The 24,793-nt window shown below is 33.2% G+C and overlaps 1 protein-coding gene across 16 annotated transcripts in view; it reads left to right on the plus strand.

Moving 5' to 3' along the window:
- Positions 1-24,793, plus strand: part of INPP4B (inositol polyphosphate-4-phosphatase type II B) — a 226,777-nt gene that overhangs the window by 91,945 nt on the left and 110,039 nt on the right. For all 16 annotated transcript variants that reach the window (XM_087936104.1, XM_087936099.1, XM_087936108.1 and 13 more), the window contains 7 exons: positions 1,040-1,119; positions 6,765-6,888; positions 8,094-8,166; positions 10,150-10,297; positions 13,230-13,360; positions 14,970-15,074; positions 18,642-18,750. In XM_087936104.1, the coding sequence (XP_087792230.1) occupies positions 1,040-1,119; positions 6,765-6,888; positions 8,094-8,166; positions 10,150-10,297; positions 13,230-13,360; positions 14,970-15,074; positions 18,642-18,750 (770 nt within the window). The remainder of the gene's footprint in view (positions 1-1,039; positions 1,120-6,764; positions 6,889-8,093; positions 8,167-10,149; positions 10,298-13,229; positions 13,361-14,969; positions 15,075-18,641; positions 18,751-24,793) is intronic.

Consider the following 24,793-nt stretch of genomic DNA (forward strand, 5'->3'; position numbering starts at 1 on the left):
TGCTACGTAAATAAGTAAGTAAATAAGTATGTTATTATTGTAATAGGAGTATTCTGGGTATACCATGTTTGATTTATTTTGCAGTTGCCAATATATAATTGCACTCAATTATCCCTGTCAATCCAGATTATAATTGTTGTCTTTTATTTCCCTTTTTATTTTTTCATGTTGCTTGTAATTGACTGAATAAATAAAGCAAACTGCACAACAAAAATAAGTGTGATCAATCGAGTTGGATGAATACATTTGCTTGCATCTGCAATGAAAAGAGGGAAACAAATGTTCCATATAGTGTTGAATTAATAAATGTAGAATTCATCCTATTAATAACATATTCCATCTTCTATACCTGAGACACAGGTTGATGTAATGGTTAAAACAGGCTAGAAACTGAGAGACCATATGTTCTAGTCCCTCTATAGGCACAAAATCAGCTGGTTGACTTTGGGTCAGTCATCATCTCTCAGGCCTAAGAAAGCAGTAGGGGCAAACTACTTCTGAAAAATCTTGCCAAAAAGATTGGAAGGACTAGTCCAGGCAGCCACAGGGAATCAACATTGACTCTTAAAAATAAATAAAATGGCTATGTAAGAAATACCTCTACAAAATAAAGATGTTCATATTTGACAAATAACTGATGCTGCCTGCAAGCCTGACTAATGAATGATATCTTCACAGTTAACCTCAACTGTGGTATAAAAATAATTAGACCTAAACAGATATCTTCTCTTATAGCTTCATATTTTTACCATGCAATTTTTCAGGTTGTCAATTTGTTTTGTTTTGAGTGAAAAAGAAATTCCTGTTCCAGTTTAACCAATTATCAAGAATAGCATCATTGATCCATTAAATCATTCAGTGGTGAATAAATGTTAAGCTTGCCATTTAATATTTATCTTTTGCCATCAAGATTATCAAGTGTTTGTTTCTGGCTGAAAGAGAAACCGTTACTATTTGAGAAACTCTGTGTTTTGTACATCTCATACAACCCTTGTCTTTTGTGAATCTTCGTATATCTAATCTTTCCTTTGGTTTTTAGCGAAGTTTCCTGGGTTCTGCTACTTTTAAAGTGGGCGAATTGGTGAAGTCAGAAGAGCAGCAGTTGACTCTTAGCCTCAGGTAGATCTTCCTGTTAATTACAAATCTTGTCAAATTAAGAAAACTACCATTGAATGATTGGCGCTTTTCTATCTTTTATTTAAAATTAATGCAAATGTTACATGATATGCTGGAGGATTTTGTTCAGTCCAATAGGGAGATTACTTGTTCCATTTCTCTTTTACTGTATACTTGAATTATCCTTTTATCTTTTTAGGTAAAAAAAAAATCATGTGCAATAATGTTATCTGGTTTTTTGTTTTTGAAATGTGATTGACTTAAATAAATATTATGCGCAAACTTCAACTGGAAACATAAATACATGCTCACATACACAACCCTACAATCCTTTAGCAAGCGATGAAAAATGAATACATTGAGCAAACCTTATTTTGAAACTTTTTGAAACAAAACACATAGTGTGCAAAGATAACAAAGAAACAGATTTGCAACTGAGCAGAATAATGCCCTCACAATGATAGCAAAAGGGCACAAAGCATGTCTGTAAGGGAAATTTGGGTATATTTCTCCTATACTCCAAATCATTACTCCTGTCATGAACAAATTAAATTTTGGAAGAGGTTTGTTATTTGTTTGGATATACACATAATTATATAAATAAGTATTAATAAAGGGTACATGGTTACATGTTCTGGACACTCAAAGGAGGTGACATTTGACTTTGAAATACTGATCTATAGTTTTAAATATGATTACTTCAGATAGTGTTAAATTTCTCAGGGAAATTTAAAATTGGAGATACAGAAATTGTGTCAGATCAAGTGTGTGCACATACAGAAGTATAGTGGGTGAATGGATTTTACTTGGGAGTAGCAAATACAAGTAAGGGTAGGCATGTCTCAAAAGTATTTGCACATACAACTCTCAAACAGTTCCCAAGTCCTTAAGAGCTGTTGCTGGTAGTCAGAATCTGAAGGAACAGAGTATATAGACATAATTCACGTCCTTGTCTGAGGGACAAAAACAAGCAAGGTAATCAACTAAGTCATATCATGTCATGCCCCTGTCGGAATCTGATTTGGAGGGGGAGGCCAAACAGCTGACAGGGAATGGGAGCGTGGCTCCATTGGCTGTGGAAGAAATGGGGGAAGGGCACAGTCCGGCTGGGCAGAGCAGGGGAGAGGTAGATCAAGGCAGAGGGAATTCAGAGGAAGACCCAGGCCCACCCCACCCCCTTCAACCCAGGGCATGCAGGGAGGAACAGAGAAGGGAACAATGTGAGTTGGGTGGCTTACAGGGAGAGGAAAGGGCCCTGATTCCCTTCATTAGCTGTAGCTGGGAACACAGTGTTTCAAAAGGGAAGCTGCGCGCAATAAGTTGTTGGGAGCAAATTGTGAATTTATCTGGTATCGTTGTGGCTTATCTGTGGTGTCTTTCCAACTGTGTGAGTGTTGCCGTGCTTTCAAGTCTGAAAGTCTTTCTCCTGCCCTGTCAAGTTAATTATTGCAGCTTTGTTTGTTTGGATTTTTGGTTACAGTCTGTATGTACCTTGTTTTGGACTGAATTTTCTACAGTTAAAATCTGTTCCTGGGAGAGGTTTTCTCCAGCCAAGGGTAACCTGGTCATTGGGGGCAAATTTGGAGATAATAAAGTGACTCTTCTTACTCATTTGACTGTGTTGCCTTTGTGCCACGTCCCGGGTCATCACGTGTCAGAAAGAAATAGTGTTTCCACAAACAAGTTTTCAGGAAGTAAATGAAAGAGTATTGGGTAAATGGAACAGTTGTTCCGAACAAAAGTTGCTGGGCAGTGACAGTTCTCAAATAGAGCTTGCTATCACCACAAGCAATCAAGATCAGGAACATAACAGAAGACAAGACATTACACAGAATGCCTTGTGCTGCTTGTTGTTTTGAGAGGGAGTCATGTATTCCATCCCTTATCACCTGATGCTGCCAGGTGATCTGCATATTCCTTATCTCCTTCAGAGTTAAGTGCCCCATTGCTAGGTTCTCCTTGAGAGTGGCATTCACCTGGGGGACTCTGGAGTAGCACCCAGCTTTTTTCTAGCATTCATCTGTGCCACCAGGAGCATCTGAGACTCTTTCCAATTTGAGCTGTCCACAACAATACCATCCATTACCTGAAACACTTAAAGTTACATTTCATGGTTGCTAAGGTTCAGGTTCCATGAAAGAATTATCACTGCTGACAAATTGCAATAAGTTATGTTGGAATTTCGATTAAGAATTTGGAGGCAATATTAGTAACAGCACTGTGCCTGTAAAATGGTGAATAGCTGCCATTTAGACTCTCTCAGAGGATCCTAATGAGTAAATAATCGTTTTATTTCCTGTTATATAAATGCCAGTGGCAGGATGTCACCCTAAATTTGATTTATATTTTGAAGCTGATGCAGACCTGTGTGTTTTTTCTATGACCCAGTCTAAATATGATAGAAACAGAGTCTAAAACTGAACTTTAAGGTAATATTAAAAATGACCAAAATTGTAAAACATTTGTAAAATGTATAAAGGTGCACAAGTACTTCAAGCATATAAGCAATAACAATACCAACATGCTATAGAATAAAAGTTCTTTTTAAATGTGCCACAAAATAACTTTAGGTTCACATTACCACATCTGAACTCAAAAGAATTGTTCATATTTCTTTTTATGCTCTACTGTGAAGTTTCTGCATATAGGTATATATTGAAACCATCCATTTCAACCAATCTATATGTATTTATTTTCAGTTTTACCATAGTTTATACGTAGTTGGAATTATACAGGTTTCTGGAAGGTGAATTGTGTCATGACTTTTCATGAATCAGCTGTCTTACATATCCATTATACTCTTTGGAATTATGAGAGATGAAAGTACATCCTGACAATTCTGGTTTTATTTAAAAAAACCCACAAATCTAGCTTGGTACACAACACCATAATATTCCCATTTCATCACATTATAGTTATCCTCTCTAACGTATGACTCAGACATAATTTGGTATGTGAACTCCTGTTCTATGACTACATTCAAAATGTAAACTGTATACTTCATACCTGTTTTGGGTAAGGACAGCATATTCATACAACATAAATTTCCTTTCACATGTTTCATAGTACTGCTCCTTTTATTGTTTTTGTGGGGCTTTAAGACACAGACTCCACATATGTCACAGCATTTACTTTTGAATAGTTTTGCATAACTCAGCTCTGTGCTGAAGAAGCTTCTTGGATGAGAAGCAAAATGTCTTCAAAGAAAAACCAGAAAGTCCAGTTGCCTCTTGAAAAAGTACCTTTGGGACTACCATTTGCCATGTTACAGAAGCAATTTAACAAGGTAGGAAAGCAACATCCTGCGTAATTTCCTCAAAGAGCCTGCATGTTTCAAAAGTATGGTGTCTCTTCTCCTGGATTTTCACTTTGGAAGCTTTGATGGTCAATTTAACGTCAAACAAATTAGTTTTCCTGCTATTTGAATAAAGGGATCTTCTACCTGGGGATGACAAGCTATGTAACCAACTCCCCCCTTTATTATATGACAGATCCTTATTCATGCAGAATATATTGTACAACAGGGGTGTCAAGCTCAATTTCATTGAGGGCCACATCAGGGTTGTGTGTGACCCTGGGGGGGGAGCAGGATGGGTGTGGCCAGGATGGGCATGGCCAGCTTGACTGTGGTGGCCAGAGTGCTCTGCCAGCGAAAATGGCCTCCTGAGCTCCGTTTTGGCTGCGACAGCCTCCTGCAATCCTCTGCCAATGAAAACACAGTTCGGGAGGGCCACCTGTGGCTCTCGCATGCTCTGTTTTCAGCTGCAATGGCCGCCTGCAACCCTCTGCCAGCAAAAAAAAGCTCCATTTTGGCTGACAGAGGCACCACGGGCCCTTGGGCCTTGAGTTTGACACCCCTGCTGTACATCCTAGTGTAGTTACTCTGAATGTGCCCAGACATGTTACTGACTTCACTTTGGAGGGTATTTTCTAAATGTCTGCAATAATTATAAGGCCTTATGTTTGCATAGTTACAAACCTATAGTCAAATGTGTGCACAAGGGCATTTAAAAAAAATACTGGCCTTTGTTTTTCTTTAGAAAAGCTCAAAATAGAGTTGTGTTCATTTTTTCATAACTTGATGAATGGAGGTTCATGTGCATGTTTTCAATTAAGCTTTGCAAAACATGTGCATGTATTTTAATTTTGGGTGTGTGTGTGTGTGAAATCTATTATGTAGTTTTAAAAGTTATATTTTTCCTGTATTTAAAGCTGGTTTTAAAAAATAAGAAAAATAAAACTTCGCTAGGACTTACATATTTCACAAATGGTCAAAAGCAGTGATTTCCAAATTAAGGTTTTAAAGATAGCCATGCCCTAGGCCAGGAGTGTCAAACTCTGTTTCATTGAGGGCTGTATCAGGGTTGCGTTTGACCTCGGGGGGCTGGGTGTGGGCATGGGCAGGGTATGCGTGGCTGGCTCAACGTCACTCATGTTGAGGGTGCCTGTGGCGGCCTGAACATCTGCCAGCAAAAATGGGCTCCCGAGGTCCATTTTCAGCTACGATGGCCTCCTGCAACCTTCTGCCAGCAAAATGGATCTCAGAAGGGCATTTGCAGCCCTCCCAAGCCCTGTTTTCGCTGGCTGATGCACTGTGGGCCAGTCCTTTGCTGTTTCTAGGGCGTCCCCGCGGCCAGATCTAAGCACCACGCAGGCCAGATCCGGCCCATGGGCCCATCCCTGCCCTAGGCTCTAGAGAGAGCATGCAAGTAAAGGGTTATGTTAAATATCTATAGAGCTGGCAAGCCTTTCCTGGCATCATATCTAATAGATTTTGTAACCTGATGCTATCTGCACTAGGTGGATATTTACCTTTACTCTGATGATGTCACTGAGCAAATGACCAGCATAGCTCTAGTTCCTTATACTGTAGGTAGAACTGACCTTTCTGATATATGAAAGGCATCAATTGGGATTTGGAAGCAGTATTTCTTCTGGTGATCCCCACTTTATGTCATAAGCTTCCTCCAGAAGCCAGATTGGCACTAATTGTGTTGCCCTTTTGTTAAGTTGCAACATGGGGTTGTTTAATGGGCTTTTGCAAATTGATATTCATTTGATAATATTTATCCTTTTTATGCTGAATTCATATTGTGATTTTTGAAAATATATTATCATGTTATCATTGATAGTTTGCAGAATTATATGATTTTGGCAGTACATAAATGAAAAGGTAAGATGTATCAAATCTGCAAAATTCTAGAACTGTAATTTCTTTTCCTTCACATGAATGTAACATGTGAAAACAGGGTACTGGTCTTGTAAATTCGGATTTGGAATAACACATCACAGGCTAATAAAAGAGATTTTATACTACTTGCATGCATTATGGTGGTCGATATTTAAGGACAGTATTTTATCTCTGTGGATATTTTGCAAAAAGCTTTATTCGCTTCAGAAATTATTATGGAGAACAAGTAAACATATGTTGCAGCATTTCAGATTGTAATGTGATGATTGATATATTATTTGCTTAAATGTCAGGATCCACTAGAAATAAAGAACAATCCCATGATTTGTGACAGTGATTAGAAAACAGAATGTTGTACTTAATTGCTTTTAATAGAGAATGAAAATCATTTAGTTAATGAAACTGCTATGAGGGATGTAAATAAAGTTCCCTTCCTCTTTTCCATATCATTGTTCAGGAGTTTAGATGGTGGGAAGACATTTGGCACTATAGATGTCAGATTTATAAACATGGGGAAGACTGAAGATGGGGAATCAAATCAGATCACAACAGATGGAAAGGAACAAAAGATAAAAACCCAGGTCTGTTCACAAATTAAATTAGAATTATCAATTATTTCAAAAACCTATATGAAAAGTGTGTAACTTACAAAATATCCAAAGCTGTTATCTGGTATAGAACTGTAACATATATTACTAAAAGAAAACAACTTTAAAACAAATGAAATGTACCTAGCTTGGTATAAATTGGGCTGCTATCCTATTTCTCCCCACTTCTACTTAACATAGAAATGGAGCAGATCATTTGAAAGATTTGTTGTTATTGTTAATAAAAAGGCATGTAACCTCTTTATTTTCTCCTGCTCTCATTTTGGCTCATCCTAGACTCATTTTGAAATACTCTTATCACTCTTCCTCTACAAGGAATAGTGCTATGAAAACAAGGGAGGCCATTTTAATCCTCGGTTTAAGAATTGGTATTCTAGCCTTTGCTGTTTTAGGAAAGGATTGCTTTAAGATGCATTTCTGTGATTGACAGACATGATGGCAAGAAAGTTATAGCTAGTTACTTTTCTCAATCGCTATATTAAAGTTCCTGGATTGAAACAATAAGTTCTGCATGGGTGCAAATATGTTTCTTTTTGCTACTGTAAACCAATTTATTTTGAGACAGTTTAATTAGAGAAGTCATTGCATCAAGCCTAGCATATTGATCTATGGCCACACAAGTTAGAGTACTTATTTAGTCAAGGACTTTCAAGCACAGTCTCTTTGGTGAACAAAAATCAGGCTGAATATGATATATGAGTTTGCCAGAGAGAAAAGGAGGGAGAGGGAGGGAGGGAGGGGAGGGAGTCTGGAGAGTGTAAACCAAAATGAAAATAACGTGTTTAATAATATGTATTGCCCCCTTCCTGGTATGGGAGGAATTGGTCTTCTCTGGGTGCTATGTAGCTTCCAGCTACTGCTCAAAATCATGAAAAATTATGGATACCATTGGCCAAAGGAAAAACAATAATTCTTAAGTACCTTGTGAATAAAGATATTAGTTTTTCTAAAGAGCCTTTAGTTCATGAAGTCTTCACTTTGTAAGAAGTTAAACATTTTTTCCACTCAAATTCGCAACAATTTTGACATTTTAAAGATACCAGAGTAAAGAAACAGCGTGCACTATGATATTTAACCAGGGTCGTATATTATCCTGAATATAGTATGATTGTTTTATAACTCTTATTTTTACTTTGTATTATGAATTCTTGTTTACATTCATTAACTTTATCTTTCAGTGTGCCTTGGTTTATTCATGTTCATCTCCAGAAAACATAATTTATAAAGATAATTTACCATTATTAAATGCAGGTATGTACATTTAATTTATAATGGTGAGATTAGCTAAATGCCTAATGCTAACTGTAGTATTGAATTAAGGGAGTGAGCTAGCTTCAGGCTCATATGATTTCTGCAAGCTTCTGGTAAGGTGTATATGCAAATGTCTTGCTTACTATACAATCATCTCCACAGTTATGCAGTTACCCTGTTTTTTATAGCTTCTGTAAACATCATCTAGAATTTCTTTTTCGGAAACAGTAGGTCCTATCATAGCAAAAGAGAAATCATTTGAAACTGTTGGAAAATGTATTCATCTTCTGCATAAATTCTATGAAATCATCCATCCATTTTCTCTGCTGGTTTTACATTGAAGGCCAGAATTGTACTTAATGCGTATTCGTATAATCTGGAACGTATATGATGATGGATGTATAGATCAAACTATTAGCATATAGGCAGAATTTTTAACTTGAGTTCCAGTTTAAACCAGTCAAGTTTTCTGGGTCAAAGCAAAATTTTCCAGCAACAAAGGTAAATCACTGAGAATTTCAAGCTATGAATTTCTGGCAGAGCTCTGTGCTTCCAACAGTACTTCTTTGGATACTTGAACGTTTCCCCTGAAGTGTCTTTGTTGGATAGTGATTCAGTGATCTGTTCCTCATCCAGCCTATTATTCAAGACACCATTAAGATTTTTTCCAACAAGATAGCCTAAATCATTTGGATCAGAGTCACATGATGAATGTGATAAAATGTGTTCTTTTATATAGATAACAGTCATTCAAGTGACTTATGGAATATAAGTGCATGCACATACATACAGTACACCTGTTTAACTTCTATATCTTGAATTGTTCACTGTATCCCTTGCAATTCTGGATAGAAAATGAGGGAATGGAAAATTGAGGATTATAAAATATTTCATGCTGGAAGACTATTATCTTTATTCTTAAATATCTTCTTAGTGTATGAAGCCCAAATCCTTTATGAATTTTGAAGCCTTCGTTAGGAAATAAGCATGAGAAATAAGAATAATAATTAATATAATACTAGTATATTGCCCAATTTGTTTTTTTGATCTAGCCTATCTCAAAGGACTGACTTATGTACATGTGTTTTATTTTATTTTCATTTTAGAAAAATCAAAGTCAAGCAGAGAAGGTTCCATAAGAATAATGACCTATAAAGGAAATAAGGGACTTTTCTTAATATTTTGACCTTCCAAAAATTAAGTTTCTTTTTGTTCTTTACTAGCAAATTCTCTTTATGAGATACATTATTAGAGCCACTAATGCAGAGGAAATTTTAATTATCTCTGTTCAGAGGTTTTCTCTGAAGCATAGTGTAACTTAATATTTAATTTTGAATTATATCTTCCATAATCCTCCAGACAACATAATAACAAAATTGAACACATTCGAATGGTACAGATTGGGAAAGGCAAGTTTATACAAATCACAGGTCTTTTGTTGCAAAGTTTTGATGGATTTATGAACAAATATTAATATAAAATGAAGTATTTCAATATTGGTAATAAAAGGAAATGTAAAACTGAAATATTACAAACAATTAAAGTAGCAATTAAATGACAATAATTAAAGCAGTTAAAATCAGCAATGAAAAACAAAGGCAAAAGAATGTCTTTTAAAGTCTTTTTAAAGGCTAATAAATATACTAGGTCCCTCAGAACTTCAGGGAGTATTTTTTTAAACAGCTGGAAGGACATCTTACTTCCAAATCATGGCACCTGGAGGCCAATGTCCTCATAAGATCTCAGTAAATATGACAGTTCATATAAAAAGGGATATTCTATCAAAAACCTGAAGGACGTTTAATATAGTACATGATATTTTCCTGGAAAAGAACTGTAATTCATTCAACTGTAAACACCTGAATTCAAGTGTCACTACTTTCCTGCTTTTCAAACTGTAAGTTTCACTTACTTGGGAAATATATACTGCAATATTTTTTGGAATGTAAGCTGCAGTTAAGCAATCCCATTTCTCTTTTACAGTGTTAAAAAACCCAATCTGTAAATTATATACGTTCCCCACTTCTGACAACAAGTGGATGTATATACGAGAACAGATGTTTGAGAGCAATCTTTCTTTTCATGTTCCCAAGGAACTCATCAATCTACACATAAAGGAAGATCTCAAAAGGTAAGTGAAATGAAAAAGTTTTTAAAAATGTGCTGTTAAAATAGTTTTTTAAAAACTGCTGGTAGAAATTGGCCAAAACATTGATTATAGTAATCAACTAAAATGCTAGGAATTCAAAATTCCAGTCTGCTTCTCCAGTGGAAGTAAACTGGGTATAATGTAAAAGAATCAAACTGTTGCCAAGGGGCCACAACAGGCCTTAGAGCTGAGGCAAGTTGCAGCTAAAGCAGAAAATATTTTATAGCATTTCCTGCCCTGGAGAACCCAGTGGCCTACCTGTACAATGGTAGGTGTGGCCAATCCAGATCTGAAACTGCTTTAGAGATGCTTTACAGTATTTTCTGAATTAGTATTGAGCAGGGAAACATCAGGACTTCATCAGGATTTCAGGAAGCTTAGTCACATTATTCTAACCAAACATATTTGATATGTTCATATGTTACAAGTTAAGTTTTTGAGTTAACTGGCCTGATAATCAGACCATTAATATTAAGGGTAGTTTAAACTTTAATGTACTTTCCTTATCTTTTTATTATACTGATATTACAAATAAAAAAAACATATAGATTTTAATATCACATATTTTGTGGATAATTGAGGATAAATAGCTAACTTCAGCCGCTTTTATATTGTAAATAAACCTTTGTCTAAAATTCATTTCAGCAGGTCCATATTAGTTTTTTAGGATTTTTTTTAATACAACAAGGTATTTTGCTTATCTATGTATTGATTTTGGACGTTTATTTCATCTCATACCCATTTGTTAAAAAGAGCTACTTATGTAAAAAGTACATACTTGTAAAAACGTTGAATTCTGAGTAACCATTCTTTGAATTAAGTAAAGCAAACAAAATGAAAAGAATACAAATAGATAGGTACATAAAATAAAATAGAATAGAATTCTTTAAAGGCCAAGTGTGATTGGTCACACAAGGAATTTGTTTTGGTGCATATGCTTTCAGTGTACATAAAAGATACATTTGTCAAGAGTCAAGAATCATAAGGTACAACACAATAATAGCCATAGGTACAATAAGCAATCAAATCATACTAGGAAACAGTCAATAAAAATCATTAGGATACAAGCAACAAGGTTACAGTCATAAATGGAAGGAGATAGGTAGAAGGAAGGATGGGAGGATTAATAGTAATAGTAATGTAGACTTGGTAAATAGTTGGACAGTGTTGAAGGAATTATTTGTTTAGCAGAGTGATGGTGTTCGGGAAAAAACTGTCTTTGTGTCTAGTTGTTCCTGTGTGCAGTGCTCTACAGCATCATTTTTTTCCTCCTTTTTGATACATATCCTCTGTCACGGCAATCAGAACTGCCTACACCTTCAACTAAAATCCAAGTTTAAATACATTTAGAGGAAACATTAGCACTTCTAGATTTAAACCATAGGTGCCTGCAGGTAGAAAAAAATTAAGGCACCCAGAATTATTATTTTATATGTATTATTAATTATGCAAATATCATAACTTGCAACAGACATTGAGACACAACTACATAAAGGTAGAATTCACATCAATTCATCAGCACATGTATTATCATTCTGATGTAAAGTTGATTTGTTACAGAGTCCCATGCTAACATATTGCTTAAATAATTCAAGAATGAAAGTGCTAAGTAGAGCTATTTTTTCAGCAAGAACCTTGAAATTTTATGGGTTTTTTGCATATTTAATGTTTAAAATCCTAATAATCTCAAAATGTATTAGAATTAGCAGTACAAGTATATTATTTTCGGCAAGCTTTCACCAGCCATAATATCTAACATCAAGGAGAAAGATAGTTATGTAATTTAAAACATTTAGCCTGAATTAATATATGTTAATATCAAATTTCACCCAGCACAATAGGAACTACTGGAGTTTTCTATATTCAATGGAATCAAGCTGTTGTAGTTCTAATAATAAAAGTTTTCCATATGTTTTTATTTAATACTGATATGAATTCTGTTTCAATTATGTCAGTCTCCAGAGTTAATAGGAAGCTGGCAATTTGCTAAAGGATTTCCTTTTGTAATTTCGTGAATTGACTATCTTTTATCAGCCTAACATTTTCACTTAGCAGATGCACTTGCCAAGATAATTAACCCAGACAGATATATCCTGGTAGTACATATTAAAAGTGAAAGTAAGATTTTCTTTAAGTGGTGTGTTTAAAAATTGAAAATGTGAATGGACCATTCTCATTATCCAAGTCAAACAATTTTAATTAGGGAATTCATTATTTGTTGACTTTTGGGGGTTTTGTTTAATGATGCTGATGGGTTTGTTTTAGTTTCATATTTTTCAGTACAGCATATTTTACAATATTAAATAATGCCGATCATTGTGGTAAATGCAGCTTATTTTCACATAAAAGCTGGAGAACACGATTAGAATTGCAAAAATTGATAAGATGTAGAAGTTAAAAGATAACACCTCATCAAATGTTAATGTAAATGGAAGGACATTTTCATGGATATTAAGAGATACTGACTTGAGGCTTCCATTTATTTTATTTGTATTATATTTCTTCAAATATATTTCTATATTTCTGTAAAACAGAGAAACAACACATCAACATTTGTGTATGTAAGATGGTCTAGCAGCCTTTTAGAATGTAGATATTTGGAGATTTTCATTCTTAGAATTCTTAGCCATTCTTAGCAAGACACATGAAGGATGCCAGTTTAAGAAACCTTTTCTATGATTGCCTAGACTCTAGCATTTCCTTACCCTATTCAAAGATTCTCTGAATTAACTGAATCCATTTCTTTGCAAAAAAAAAAAAAAATTACTTTACTGATTAGGCCCAGGCTAATATTATATATAAATAAGAATGATAAAACTAGCTGTTATACTCTAGCCGTTTAACCACTTAATTTGTACTAATATTTTTGTAGTATTGGATTGATAAAATAAGTTTTATTGTTATTTTGCTACAGGAATCAGGACCTTAAAGAACTTGGGGAGCTTTCTCCACATTGGGACAATATGCGTAAAAATGTTATTGCACACTGTGATCAAATGTTGATCCTGTACCAAAATATGCTTTCAGAACTTGGAAAATATACAGGTCAGAAAATATTTAATAATTAAACTTATGAATTTGTGGATTTTTATTCTATACAAGTATATAGTAGAAACCATGGGTATATATGATCTTTTCCTTTTCTCTCAAATTTATGAAAAAGTAATTACAGTATTTAATGTATGATATTACTTGAATGTAAGATTTCTCAGAGTCTAGATCAGGGTTTTTCAACCTTGGCTATTTTTTGAACTTTAACTCCCAGAATTGTGAATTTGTCCACACATCTTAAAATTGCCAGGGTTGAGAATCACTGGCCCAGATGATAACAAAAATCTCTTGTTTCATTCTCTAGGCATCAGGATTGCAGAAATACTGCCAGATCAGGGCTATTTAGCTAATGATAATGATTTTTTTATCTACAAAATCTCTCCATTTTATCAGTTATTTAATAAATAGTTTTCATAATTCAGGAATTCAGAATTGAACTCCTGGAGTGAGCAGTGAGCCTGCATTCTAACCACTGTGCCACCATGGCTCTGAAATATTAAGAGTTGTTTCTGTTTGTGTCTATATTATTCCTGACTGAGTTAATTTATTTATCTGTATCTTATTCCTTCTACATCAAGATTTCCAAAACACATAACTAATTTCAATTATGTCTTAGAACAGAGTTATTTCAGGTTTGCTATATTATAATGGCTGAGTTCTCCATAGTTGAGGAGAGCAATAGAGAAGTATTGATCAGGATTTTTGCAGATATTTTGCACTGAAAATTCTAGAACATGGAGCTAGGAGATGGGCATTGACCTCCCAAAGCCAAGAATATCCAATTGCTAAGTAAAGACTAACTACAGTACTTGACTATAAAATGAGAATGCTACAGACTTTTTTATGATTATTGCAGCAGTTGTTTACATGCATTTATTTCTAGGTGAGAATGGTTTTTTGCTATAAAAGTTATTGTTCCTTCATTTCATTTACTTCTAACTTTACTATTTATAGACACCACTTCCCATAAGAGGAGAGTGTACTTTAAGTATTATACATCAGATAATGCTTTAAAAAGTCTTTAAGATGCCACAAAGTTCTTTATTTCTACTAAATATATATAATAAATATATCACCATTGTCAATAAAACCATATATTAATTAAATATGCTGGTATATGTCCTTAATAACATTTTGATTGGTTGCTATTAATTAAGGTGGGTGGTTAGTCCTCTGGCTTTCAATTCAATTGTAATTGTATCAATTACAATAGTGCAGATAGGAAATTTCCCTTTATATTTCCTAAATTTCTCTTCCATTTCTCCTATCCAGATCATATCTGAATATCTTGTAGATATTGTGGATTTGGACATCATAGAATTCCTATGGTGTGAACTCTTACAAATTGAAATTAGAGCAGTATTCAGATTAAAAGAGAAAAATGTGAAGTGGAGCATGATAGTGCTGTCATATAGGACTAATCAGCAATTCTTTAAAGCAGGTCTCTTTTCCTGAGATTGCCTGTGTGCCAATTGAAGCTGCAGCACAAAGATTTTTGACACCCAAAAATGTTACCGACAATATCTTCAAAACATCTTCCTTGATTTTAAGAAAGAAAAGACATCTGGATCCTAAGTTAACTATATTTTATATTTTTTTTCAGGCTCTTCTTTCAAATCAAGTTGTAGTAAAGGAGAAAAAACACTAGAATTTGTTCCAATAAATCTACATCTGCAGAGAATGCTTGTGCAGGGTCCTTGTATAAAAGGTAGGCTATATGATGTTATACAGTTCACTACCTAATAATTTAACTTCAATCATGAAATATCTTTTTCTTTCTTCTCTATTGGTTACACTTTTAGACTTGGGTATTTCTGCTGTGGAAAGGTAGAGCTATATATAAAATTGTGTCCATTCTTGAAAAACAAGTGACTGTTAATTCTGTTCCCCCTACCCCTACCACTATTGTCCTAAAAGTTATACATGAAAGTTTTATATTTCATTTATATTTGTATATCTTTATTCATTTTCCAGATACATGCCAAGTGTAGTTTTAATTATGAAATTAGTTTCAGCTAAGGCCTGATTTGGATGTATATTTTTAAGTTTGCCGAACTTAAAAAGTTTATTGAAATTACTTTTGACAGATAATTATTTATTCAGCTAGAGGATTTATAATTATGTAGCTCGTGGGAGTTTTATTATAGATATGTTTATTGTTATTGTAAGCTGTCGGGAATTGGATAGAATGTACATTTAAAAAAATAACAAAACCTAGAAAAAATCTTAATATTATATTATCTTTATTTATGGCCAAAGATTAAAAGTAAATTACAAACTCATATAAGAAAGGATAAAAGATAAGAACAAAAAATTAAAGCTAAAATAAATTACTTTAACATATCAGTATAATTTATCTGGTAAAAAAGCTGCAGATTAATGGATTCTCCCACAAATTCCTAATGCTTCTGCTGCTAAAAGACCATCAGATATTTAATTACTATAAATTCAACATGCAAATAAAACCATGGGGCAATAGCAGATCCTTTACATTGGCCGCTCTAGACATTTTAAATCAAGTATCCAAGATTTGTGCCATTGTTTATACTACTAAATAGAAACTGATTTCAATTCAATTTACAGAAAACAAAATATAATTTAAGACAGAGTTAAAATACATTTGTAAAGTAACATACTAACATCTGTAAGTTCCAGGGTGCAGCCTATATTAAATTATAATGTAAGGACTAAAATTATATTAAATATATGTAAAATTACAATTTTATAAGTAAAATATCTAAAATAATATCCACAAAGTAAACAGATTCAAATTAAATTGTTTTAGTGGACATTAAACTCTTACTAAGATGTTTGCATATCTGTTTGCATTGTGAATTCTTTGATTTATTTACCTTATATATTATCCTTGAGTTTTTAGTGCTGAAGTAATTTCTGTAATTTACTGTAATGAACATCTTATGATATAATGCAGCTTACATGTGATATTTGAGAAGACTGAAATTCACCAAGTCTATATATGTGTATTTTTTATTCCATTGTTTATTTTACTGGAAATTTTCTTATTATTAGACTGGTGAGTCTGAAGTACAAAAAGACATGTTTCCTATTGTAGCCAGAACATCTGGGTGCTGTGCTATTTAATGAAGCTGGCTATCTTTCTTGGTTTTAAAGTTATAACAGAAAATGTTTGAATGGTTTCTGAAATAGATAATTCTAGGTTCTGATGATTAAAAGTATATTATTATCTTTTTGTAATCTTGAAGTATTTTATTATTTCCATTTGTCTCTTTTATTTTATCTACCCATTTGTAATGTTTTTAATGTTTGATAACTGCAATTCTTGAAATAAGTGCTTAATTTAATGCACTATGAGGAGTAAGGGGTATCCACTATACCCAAATATCTATTAAAAGGCAAATGGAAATATATGCATGCATAAAATGATGTTAATACATGCATAGAATTATGAATAGTTTTTATACACTGCATCCAAAATTCACTAAACAGAAATCTATTAAGCCAACTGCATGAATATTAATACAATGTTAATACAATTTTTGTTTTGCTTTGTAATATACAAAACAAAGATTGAACAAATAATGTATTATATGTATGAACAGTAAAGCAAATTACTAAAACATTAGGAAGAAAAATTCCATAGAGATGGTTCCAATGAGTCAGGCTGAACTGATATCCTGTGTGTACAGTGGGAGACATTACAGTCAAAAGGCAGATAGATACTCCATCTGGACTGTTAAAAGTTATCTCTGGAGCAAGGAAAAATTGTGAGGTTACCCATATGTAAAAAACACAACTGGAGTTTTTTTTAAGAACACATACAGAAATTGACATTTTTGCTAATTATGGCAAACAGCTGAGACTCATAGGATTCAGCAAATTCAGAGCCATTGATGTCCCCTTTATGGACTCAAGGCTTGACCAAACCTCATCCTTTTTAATCATTTTGGAATTTCCTTTTTTACTGCTTGTTAAAGATTGAAAATCTTTTAAAATAATGGATTGCTATTTTTGGTGATATTTAATTTTTTTTCTGATTGGAATTGAACTTCAACTATTTAAACAGATACCACATATTTGAAGAAATACAGAATATGTTTAAATAGAAATGAAGATCCAAATATTAAGTGAAAGATTCAAACTGAATGTAGATAAAATTGATAATGCATAGTATTTCTGATGACCCTTCCTGGATCTTTGCTGATGAATATATAGAAATGAGGTTTTAGATATGGGCCTATAGAGAATATAAGGAATGGGATGAATAGCTGTTTGATTATATTTCAAGAGAATGATAAATCGGTAATGTTGATTAGAGTTTCTGCGGATGAAGGAGGAGGCTTCTTTTTCTAACTTTTCCCTCCTTTTTTCTTTTTCTGCACTTTCTTAATTTTTTTAATGTATTTCGATAGTATGTAATTTTATTGTATAAATTTTATCTGTATAATGTTGTAATATGTAATAAAATTATTGAAAAAAGGAAGAAAATTGTATTATATGAAGCTAAGTAAATAATTACTAAAATAAAAGGAACCAATAATTGAGTCATGGTGCAGTGGGTAGAATACAATATTACATGCTGCCAGGAGTTTGATCCTGGCTGGCTCAAGGTTGACTCAGCCTTCTATCCTTTTGAGGTTGGTAAAATGAAAACCCAGATTGTTGAGGCAATTGACATTGAAAACTGTTCAAAGAGTGCTGTAAAGCATTGTAAAGTGATGTATAAGTCTGTGCGACTGCTATTGCTAATAACTGTATTTGAAAAAGTTGTATTTTCTATTATCATTCCATGTAAAATTCCACATGGATTTTTTTTCCTTAAGAAATTTCTAAAATTGTCAAGAGGTAATGGTATCTTACCAGGATAAAGCCAATTGCTAAATATGCTCTTAATAACAAAGCATGATCACAATAACAGGGTGAAGAAGCAGGAAATATGTTTGATTCTTTGTTTCCTGTCATAAGAATGTCTCCTCAGAATATTTCCTAGATGGGTTTGAACAATATAGTACAGTAAGCTCTTGACTTAGTTTAACAACTGGTGAAGAACAATTAAAATATAAGCAGATAAGACAATAAAAGAGGCTTTCTGGAGGGAAAGAAGCTCTAAAATTCAGAGGAACCCTGGAATGGTAAACATGGTCACTTGCAGGTGGTTGGGAAATGATGGTTGGTGAAATGCATTTGCAGAGAGGCAAATTCATTTGTATTAGGACTATTACAACTACTGTTCATTGCTATAAGATTACAATGCATCCCTATATGTACAATTTAGCATGTAATCTTTCTGTTGCAGATGTTCTTTATGATGTCATCACTGTGGGAGCTCCTGCAGCACATTTTCAGGGATTTAAAAATGGTGGTCTTCAGAAATTATTGAATAAATTTGAGGCAGAAAGACGAAAGTAGGTATACTGCCATTAATTTAGAAATACTATATTAACTAATTTTGTATTGTATATCAACATTTCTCCTAAGGTTATGAAGATAGGGATTACCAACATTATTAATTCTCTTTTTCCTTGCTTTTTCTAAATGAGTATATCATAACACATTAACATGTATTTGTTTAGAAAATTAAACTTATATATCTAATTATAAAAAATTATTTTCCTCCTAATTTTATAGAAAAGGAATTGAAAAACTATAAAAAATAAACATATAAAAGCTACTCTAAGAATGTAATTACGTAGCACAACATAATCATATGTACTTACAAAAAGAAATGAATGGAAGAGGGTGAATCAGTACAGTATATACATATGTCATTCAGTTTCAGTCATAAATTCATCGGGGTGCAAAGTTAGATCATGCAATTTAAGCATTAATTGTATGAATTTCTGGATACAATAAATATTTATATTTTGGAACAAGATTATTTTTGATGCATTTTATATATAGTTTTAGATATGAGTCATATACCATATTACAGAATTTGGAAAACCGTGAAGATTAGCTGCATTCTAAATCGTATATTGGCCTCAGAACATGATTACTTTAGTTCGCTTAAGAATGTGGTCCAAATAAAACCCAATCTGTTCATCTGTATGTTTTGAATTTTGAAAATGAACATTTATTTATTTCAAATAATACAGTTACCTGACTAAACAGCTACATACACACATACATAAGGAAGCACTACTTAATTGTAGAAAAATTATAAATAAATAAGAGCATAATATGAGGCTAGGATAATTTTTTTCTTGTTTGATGACATATGGCCCCTTGGTTTTATAGTTACAATATCAGTTTTATTAATTCTATTTGTCAGCACAAGATTGAAAAACTGGAAACATATGTCAGGGTCCTGGTTAGACAGAAGCAGTGACAAATAGACATTATGCTTTTTACCAGGATAGCTCTTTAACATGGGATAAGGGTACCAGTATATCTTCCTTGATTCCTATAGTGCAAGCAAAAAAGGAGCATATGGCTTAGGAATTCTACAAAGCCATTTCCACATGGACATAATCAGTATTGAAACGGGATATTTTTATACCATCCCCAGAGATCAGCAGCGAATACTGCATCCATTCTGACCAAGGTGAAAGTCCAACAGAATTTCAGAATTAGAACTGTAGAGAGATATGATAATGGCATGTGCCTATTTGAGAAGAATCCATAAACTGTATGGTTGGATATTAGGTTTAAACATGATTGTCAGTCAATATCCCAGTGCATTGTTTACATCCTGGCATTTTCAAGCCCTAATAAGAGACTTTCCAAAGAAATGCCTAAGGATTGGAATTTGCCATTTTCTTTTTTTAGCCAGATTAGTTTAAAACAGACGTTTAGAAGAGTCAATTTCAACCAGAAAATAAGGTGATAGAACCAGGCTCTGGCACCCATAGAAACCAAACATGTATCTAACTATAAAATAGCATTGAACCTTGAACTGTGAGTATTATTAGTATTAGATAGTATTTTGGATGAGCATAAGTATATGGAACTTACAATCAACCACACTTGCTCCTTTGGATCTCCAGATGGTTAATTCCCATTCAAGTCTCCTCTAACAGAGCTATTTAGTATGATCAATTTCAGACTATCTATAAACTCAGCTCGTCAGAAGACTGCCATATTACAGGTTTTGATTATCGAGCCCGTAAAGGGCAAGCTATTTCATTTGAGAGGAGAGACTCATTAAAATGAATTTGTAAAAAAGCATCTGTCTCTCCGGTAGGAGCTGCACAGTAAAATTGAGACTGTAGTTCTTAAACTACTATTCACAAGAAAGGACCTCATGTAGGAAATGCTCACAGCCAAATCACATTTGTAAGGTGAGAACTCTCAATAAGGACACTACTAGCACATTTTGACTAAGTAGATTCTGCTTAAAGCAAGCAATTTCAAAGATAGTCAGTCTTCAAGCTATATAGGAATTTTAAAGGGATTGCCATCATCTTGACTTATATCAGAAACAAACCACCGGACCCAATGCATTTTTGCCAACATTTGTGTTTCATGGCAGTACTGGATTCTCCCAGTTAACGTTAAGGCCAGTGCATTTTGTACTAGTTTTATTTTCCTGGACAGGGCAGCTTTGAATGTAATTCTTTGTAATGTAGGGCCCATTGCAATAAGTCACCAGTGACAATGACCAGTTATGTTTTTGTCCCATGGATGAAAAGGATCCAGACAATCCACTTCTTCCATAGCTGAATACTGTTGTTTTGACTACAGTGATTTGAATGTGCAGGATGGTGTGGTTCTCATCTCTCCATGAACATTTCTGGAATATATAACATCCTAATTTTTAAAATTTTGACTGAAAATTTATTTAAGAAAAGGTTTTACTTTTTTGTATAAAACTTTTAGGATTGCAGATTTTAATCTTTTTGGTGTTTTAAAAACATTTTACGTAAATTGTTAATGGATCATCTGGCAGGCTTTTGTTAAATTATTTATTTTCCAATAATTATTCTGACCCAGTCCTAATAGACTCTAGGCAGATAATAAAATAAATTATATCATATTAAATCAATAAATAAAATAGAAATACATAAACAAGGATCGCAAAAACAGCATACTACAGTACTTCCTTATGAAAAGCAGCTTGTTTTAGAAGATAAGATTTCAAAGGATAGTCCATGTGGAATGCCGACTATGTTGGAGAATCAGCAGCAAGGAAGTTCATTTATATTCTCAGTGCATCTGTTCACTACTTCCATACTTTATGTGTCCAAAATCAATAATTTGCTTTTCAATCAAATCTTTTTCTATGTAGTTTCATAATGTTGAACTCTACTTATCTGACCATTCTGAAATGTGTGCATAGAGCTAAAGACCAATTCCTCAATTAGAGGATACATAGAATTCCTAGCGGGAAAAAATGTAATAATATGTTAGTATTCAACTGATTTATTATAGCATTAGCTTTCCTTGGCAGCAAACTTCATAATCATACATAAAGTAAATTGTTTGGACTTCATCTTAATTTATTTTGTATTGCTACCATATAGAACATTTCATCTTCACATAGAATGAATTATTTGTGTTTTCACTATAGAAAGATTATTTTAGATTATTATTTTTTTAAACCACATAATGTAGCATCATAATAGTTGAAGGCTTATAAATTAAAATTTATACAGCATTTCAGGGGTTTAAGGATCCATAAATCATTTTCAGAATACTGTTGCATGGAATATTTTCCCTCTCATTCAAAAGCTAATCAGATGAGATGCACTGAAGGAAAACTATGCAGGCTTCTGATTATGAGGTTTTTAAATGCCCCATTACAAACCCAAAGGAATACAAACTATCCCTGAAGGCTTATTACAAAAATGAAGAACAAAAACCATGAACAAAGAAGCAAACACTGATTTGGGCTCAAGCTGCTATGCCTTAGTACTACAACTGGCCTCCTAAATCAGTAGAAAGTCACTAGAATGTGATTAAAGTTTAAATCACTGTAGAGTGATTTTAATTAATGAAGGTAATTTAAGCACACTTGGTTATTTTTAAAAAACAATTTTAATCTGCAGATACCTATACACCTATTACTGTAATAGGAAATTAAAATTGAAGTACTTTCCTTTAACAAACAGCTCAATTAAGATACACATCTTTGTTTAACCAGTCTATTTTACCACACATGAAAAGAGCCTGTTCTCCTTCCTATTCCTAATGCAATTATTAGGTTTATAGTTCATATGAAATAAAAATTCTTTTATTTAAAAATAACATTAAATTATTACTTACTTTAGCCAGAATTAGTGGACCAGAAAAGGCAGAAAGTGAGAGGAAGGAAGAAAGTGGGATCTGCTCATGCTCCCAGACAGTTGAAGCATGGTTTAGGAAACCAGGAAACTACAGTCAAATTAGTCCAATGAATGTCAGTTTTTAGGGTTCCTTTTATTATGTAAATTGGCACAGTAAACTCTTGATTTAATTGGCTAATAGTAACAAGAATGACCAAATAGATCCAAATATCTGTTATATCTGATTGTATTGTGTACGAATAAATGGGGAATAGGATTTTATATAGGACAAAAGGCAAATGGATTTTAAACTCTTTGTAATGTGCATTTATATTAATTTATTCAATTAATGAATGAAATCAAAATTCTTACTTGATTAATATTGAGAATATGTATTTCCCTTTGAACATGTTTGAATGAAATTCTTGGAAAAGCTTCTGTTCATCATCTGGGAATTACAGCAGTGGAAGTCCAATACATTTGGAAAGATTTAGGTTGAAGAAAATTATCCTAAGCCAAAGCAAGTTTTCTTAGACTGAAAATTAATTAAATATTTCCCTGAACTGCTTTTATGTATTAATGCTAATAACATATTTTTATCTGCAACATTTTTATCCACTGTGATTATGAACTTTCATGTATATTTTTCTTTTCCTATATTGGAGTGAGTAATCTTGTGCTTTTAAATGTCTGTATTTGAAATTTTTCTATTCTGTATTGTAGAGATATGTATTGTGCATCAAACTGACCCCAAAACATCTGTCACCTTCCAGTTTTTCTGCTCAATCTAATTATAGGACTTGTTGCCTTAGAGACCACTTGGCTCCATCTTTTAAACAGCTGGTTAAAATATATCCTTGCAGGAAAAAGCGTGGTAATCTCCTGGGAGAACAACACTGATCACAAAGTTCCATTCTTACGGTTTTCTTGAGGATTTATTTTACCTTGTTATCTGATAACACTGAAAGAACTATTAGACAAACAATTTGAGACTTGGATCTTCAAAACACAAAAGGCTAGATTCCCAGCATTTACATGATGGTGTTTCTAACATTTGTAACCCTGTCTCTTATCTCTTACTCTAAAATTATCTGAAGTATCTTGTGTCTTGGCTCAATATAATACCTTTCTATTACAAACACTGGAGTAATCCCATTCAAAGTTGACTGTGCCAGTGTGGATGAGAAGGTGCAGAGTTAATAGCCTATATTTTCCTCTTCTATTCTAATAAAGAAAATCAATGCATTATGAATTATCCAGAATGACAGGGATCTCACATCTTACATCTTAATGCTTTATCTTTGATAGGCCAAAAACCAAATATTTACTTAATACTGCTAATTTTTGTGATTTCTTCATGGCATAATAAGTGATCAAAAGTAAATTAATGTTTAAATGGATTTTAAACCAAAGTTTTATTTTATCTAATTTATGTGGCTGATATTTTTACTTTAATAAATGCATTTTAATATATAGTCTTTAATTTAAAAATGGAAAACTAGCATGGGCAAATCAAAATGGCAGTTTCATCCTTATTTTTATTTCAAAAAAGTTTTAAGCTTCATATAGATCTCATCAATATGTCTAAACAGAAGAAAGATGAACTTCACTTATTTATATGAAAATTTGTCCATCTCCCATAGTACTGTAATAATTAAGTTGAGATTGATTAAAAACATAGGTGATGCAACTAAAGACTTAATGGGCAGCATTCATTGTCTTCTAATAAATGTATTCGGTCATTAGACATGTAAATTACCATAACAAGCATTTTGTGAATAGTAAAATCGTATAATATATTATGAACATTCTGAATGTTTCCACTAGTACAAAATGATTGCCCACCATTGCTGAGTTGATTATAAAGTTGATGCCACACATTAGTTGTTTTTTATTCTATTGTAGTAGGTAGATAGGCAGATAAATTGGTAGATTGGAGATAGAGAAATAATGATATAAATTCATTAAAAAAGCTTTCCAGTTATCGTCTGCTTTAGCTACTACCACCAGTTCAATATCTCTTCCAATTGTTTCTGAGTATTTCAGTTAAATCCACTTGTCCTTTTTAATTTGTCATATAAAAAAGAAATAATAAATGGAATTGACCACACAGAATGGGGTAGCTCATCAATAGAGGAAGAGAAGCCAGGAACAAGAATCTTCCTTACGGCTATTACAAATTACTAAATGTTTTTGTTGGAGCTTGTTCTATATCTCTGTTTCCTTCACAATTGTCAAGATAAGG

This window comes from Pseudonaja textilis, chromosome 6 (genome assembly GCF_049901715.1).
Source record: "Pseudonaja textilis isolate UNSWEBS1 chromosome 6, rPseTex1.2, whole genome shotgun sequence".
Classification (NCBI taxonomy): Eukaryota; Metazoa; Chordata; class Lepidosauria; order Squamata; family Elapidae; genus Pseudonaja; species Pseudonaja textilis.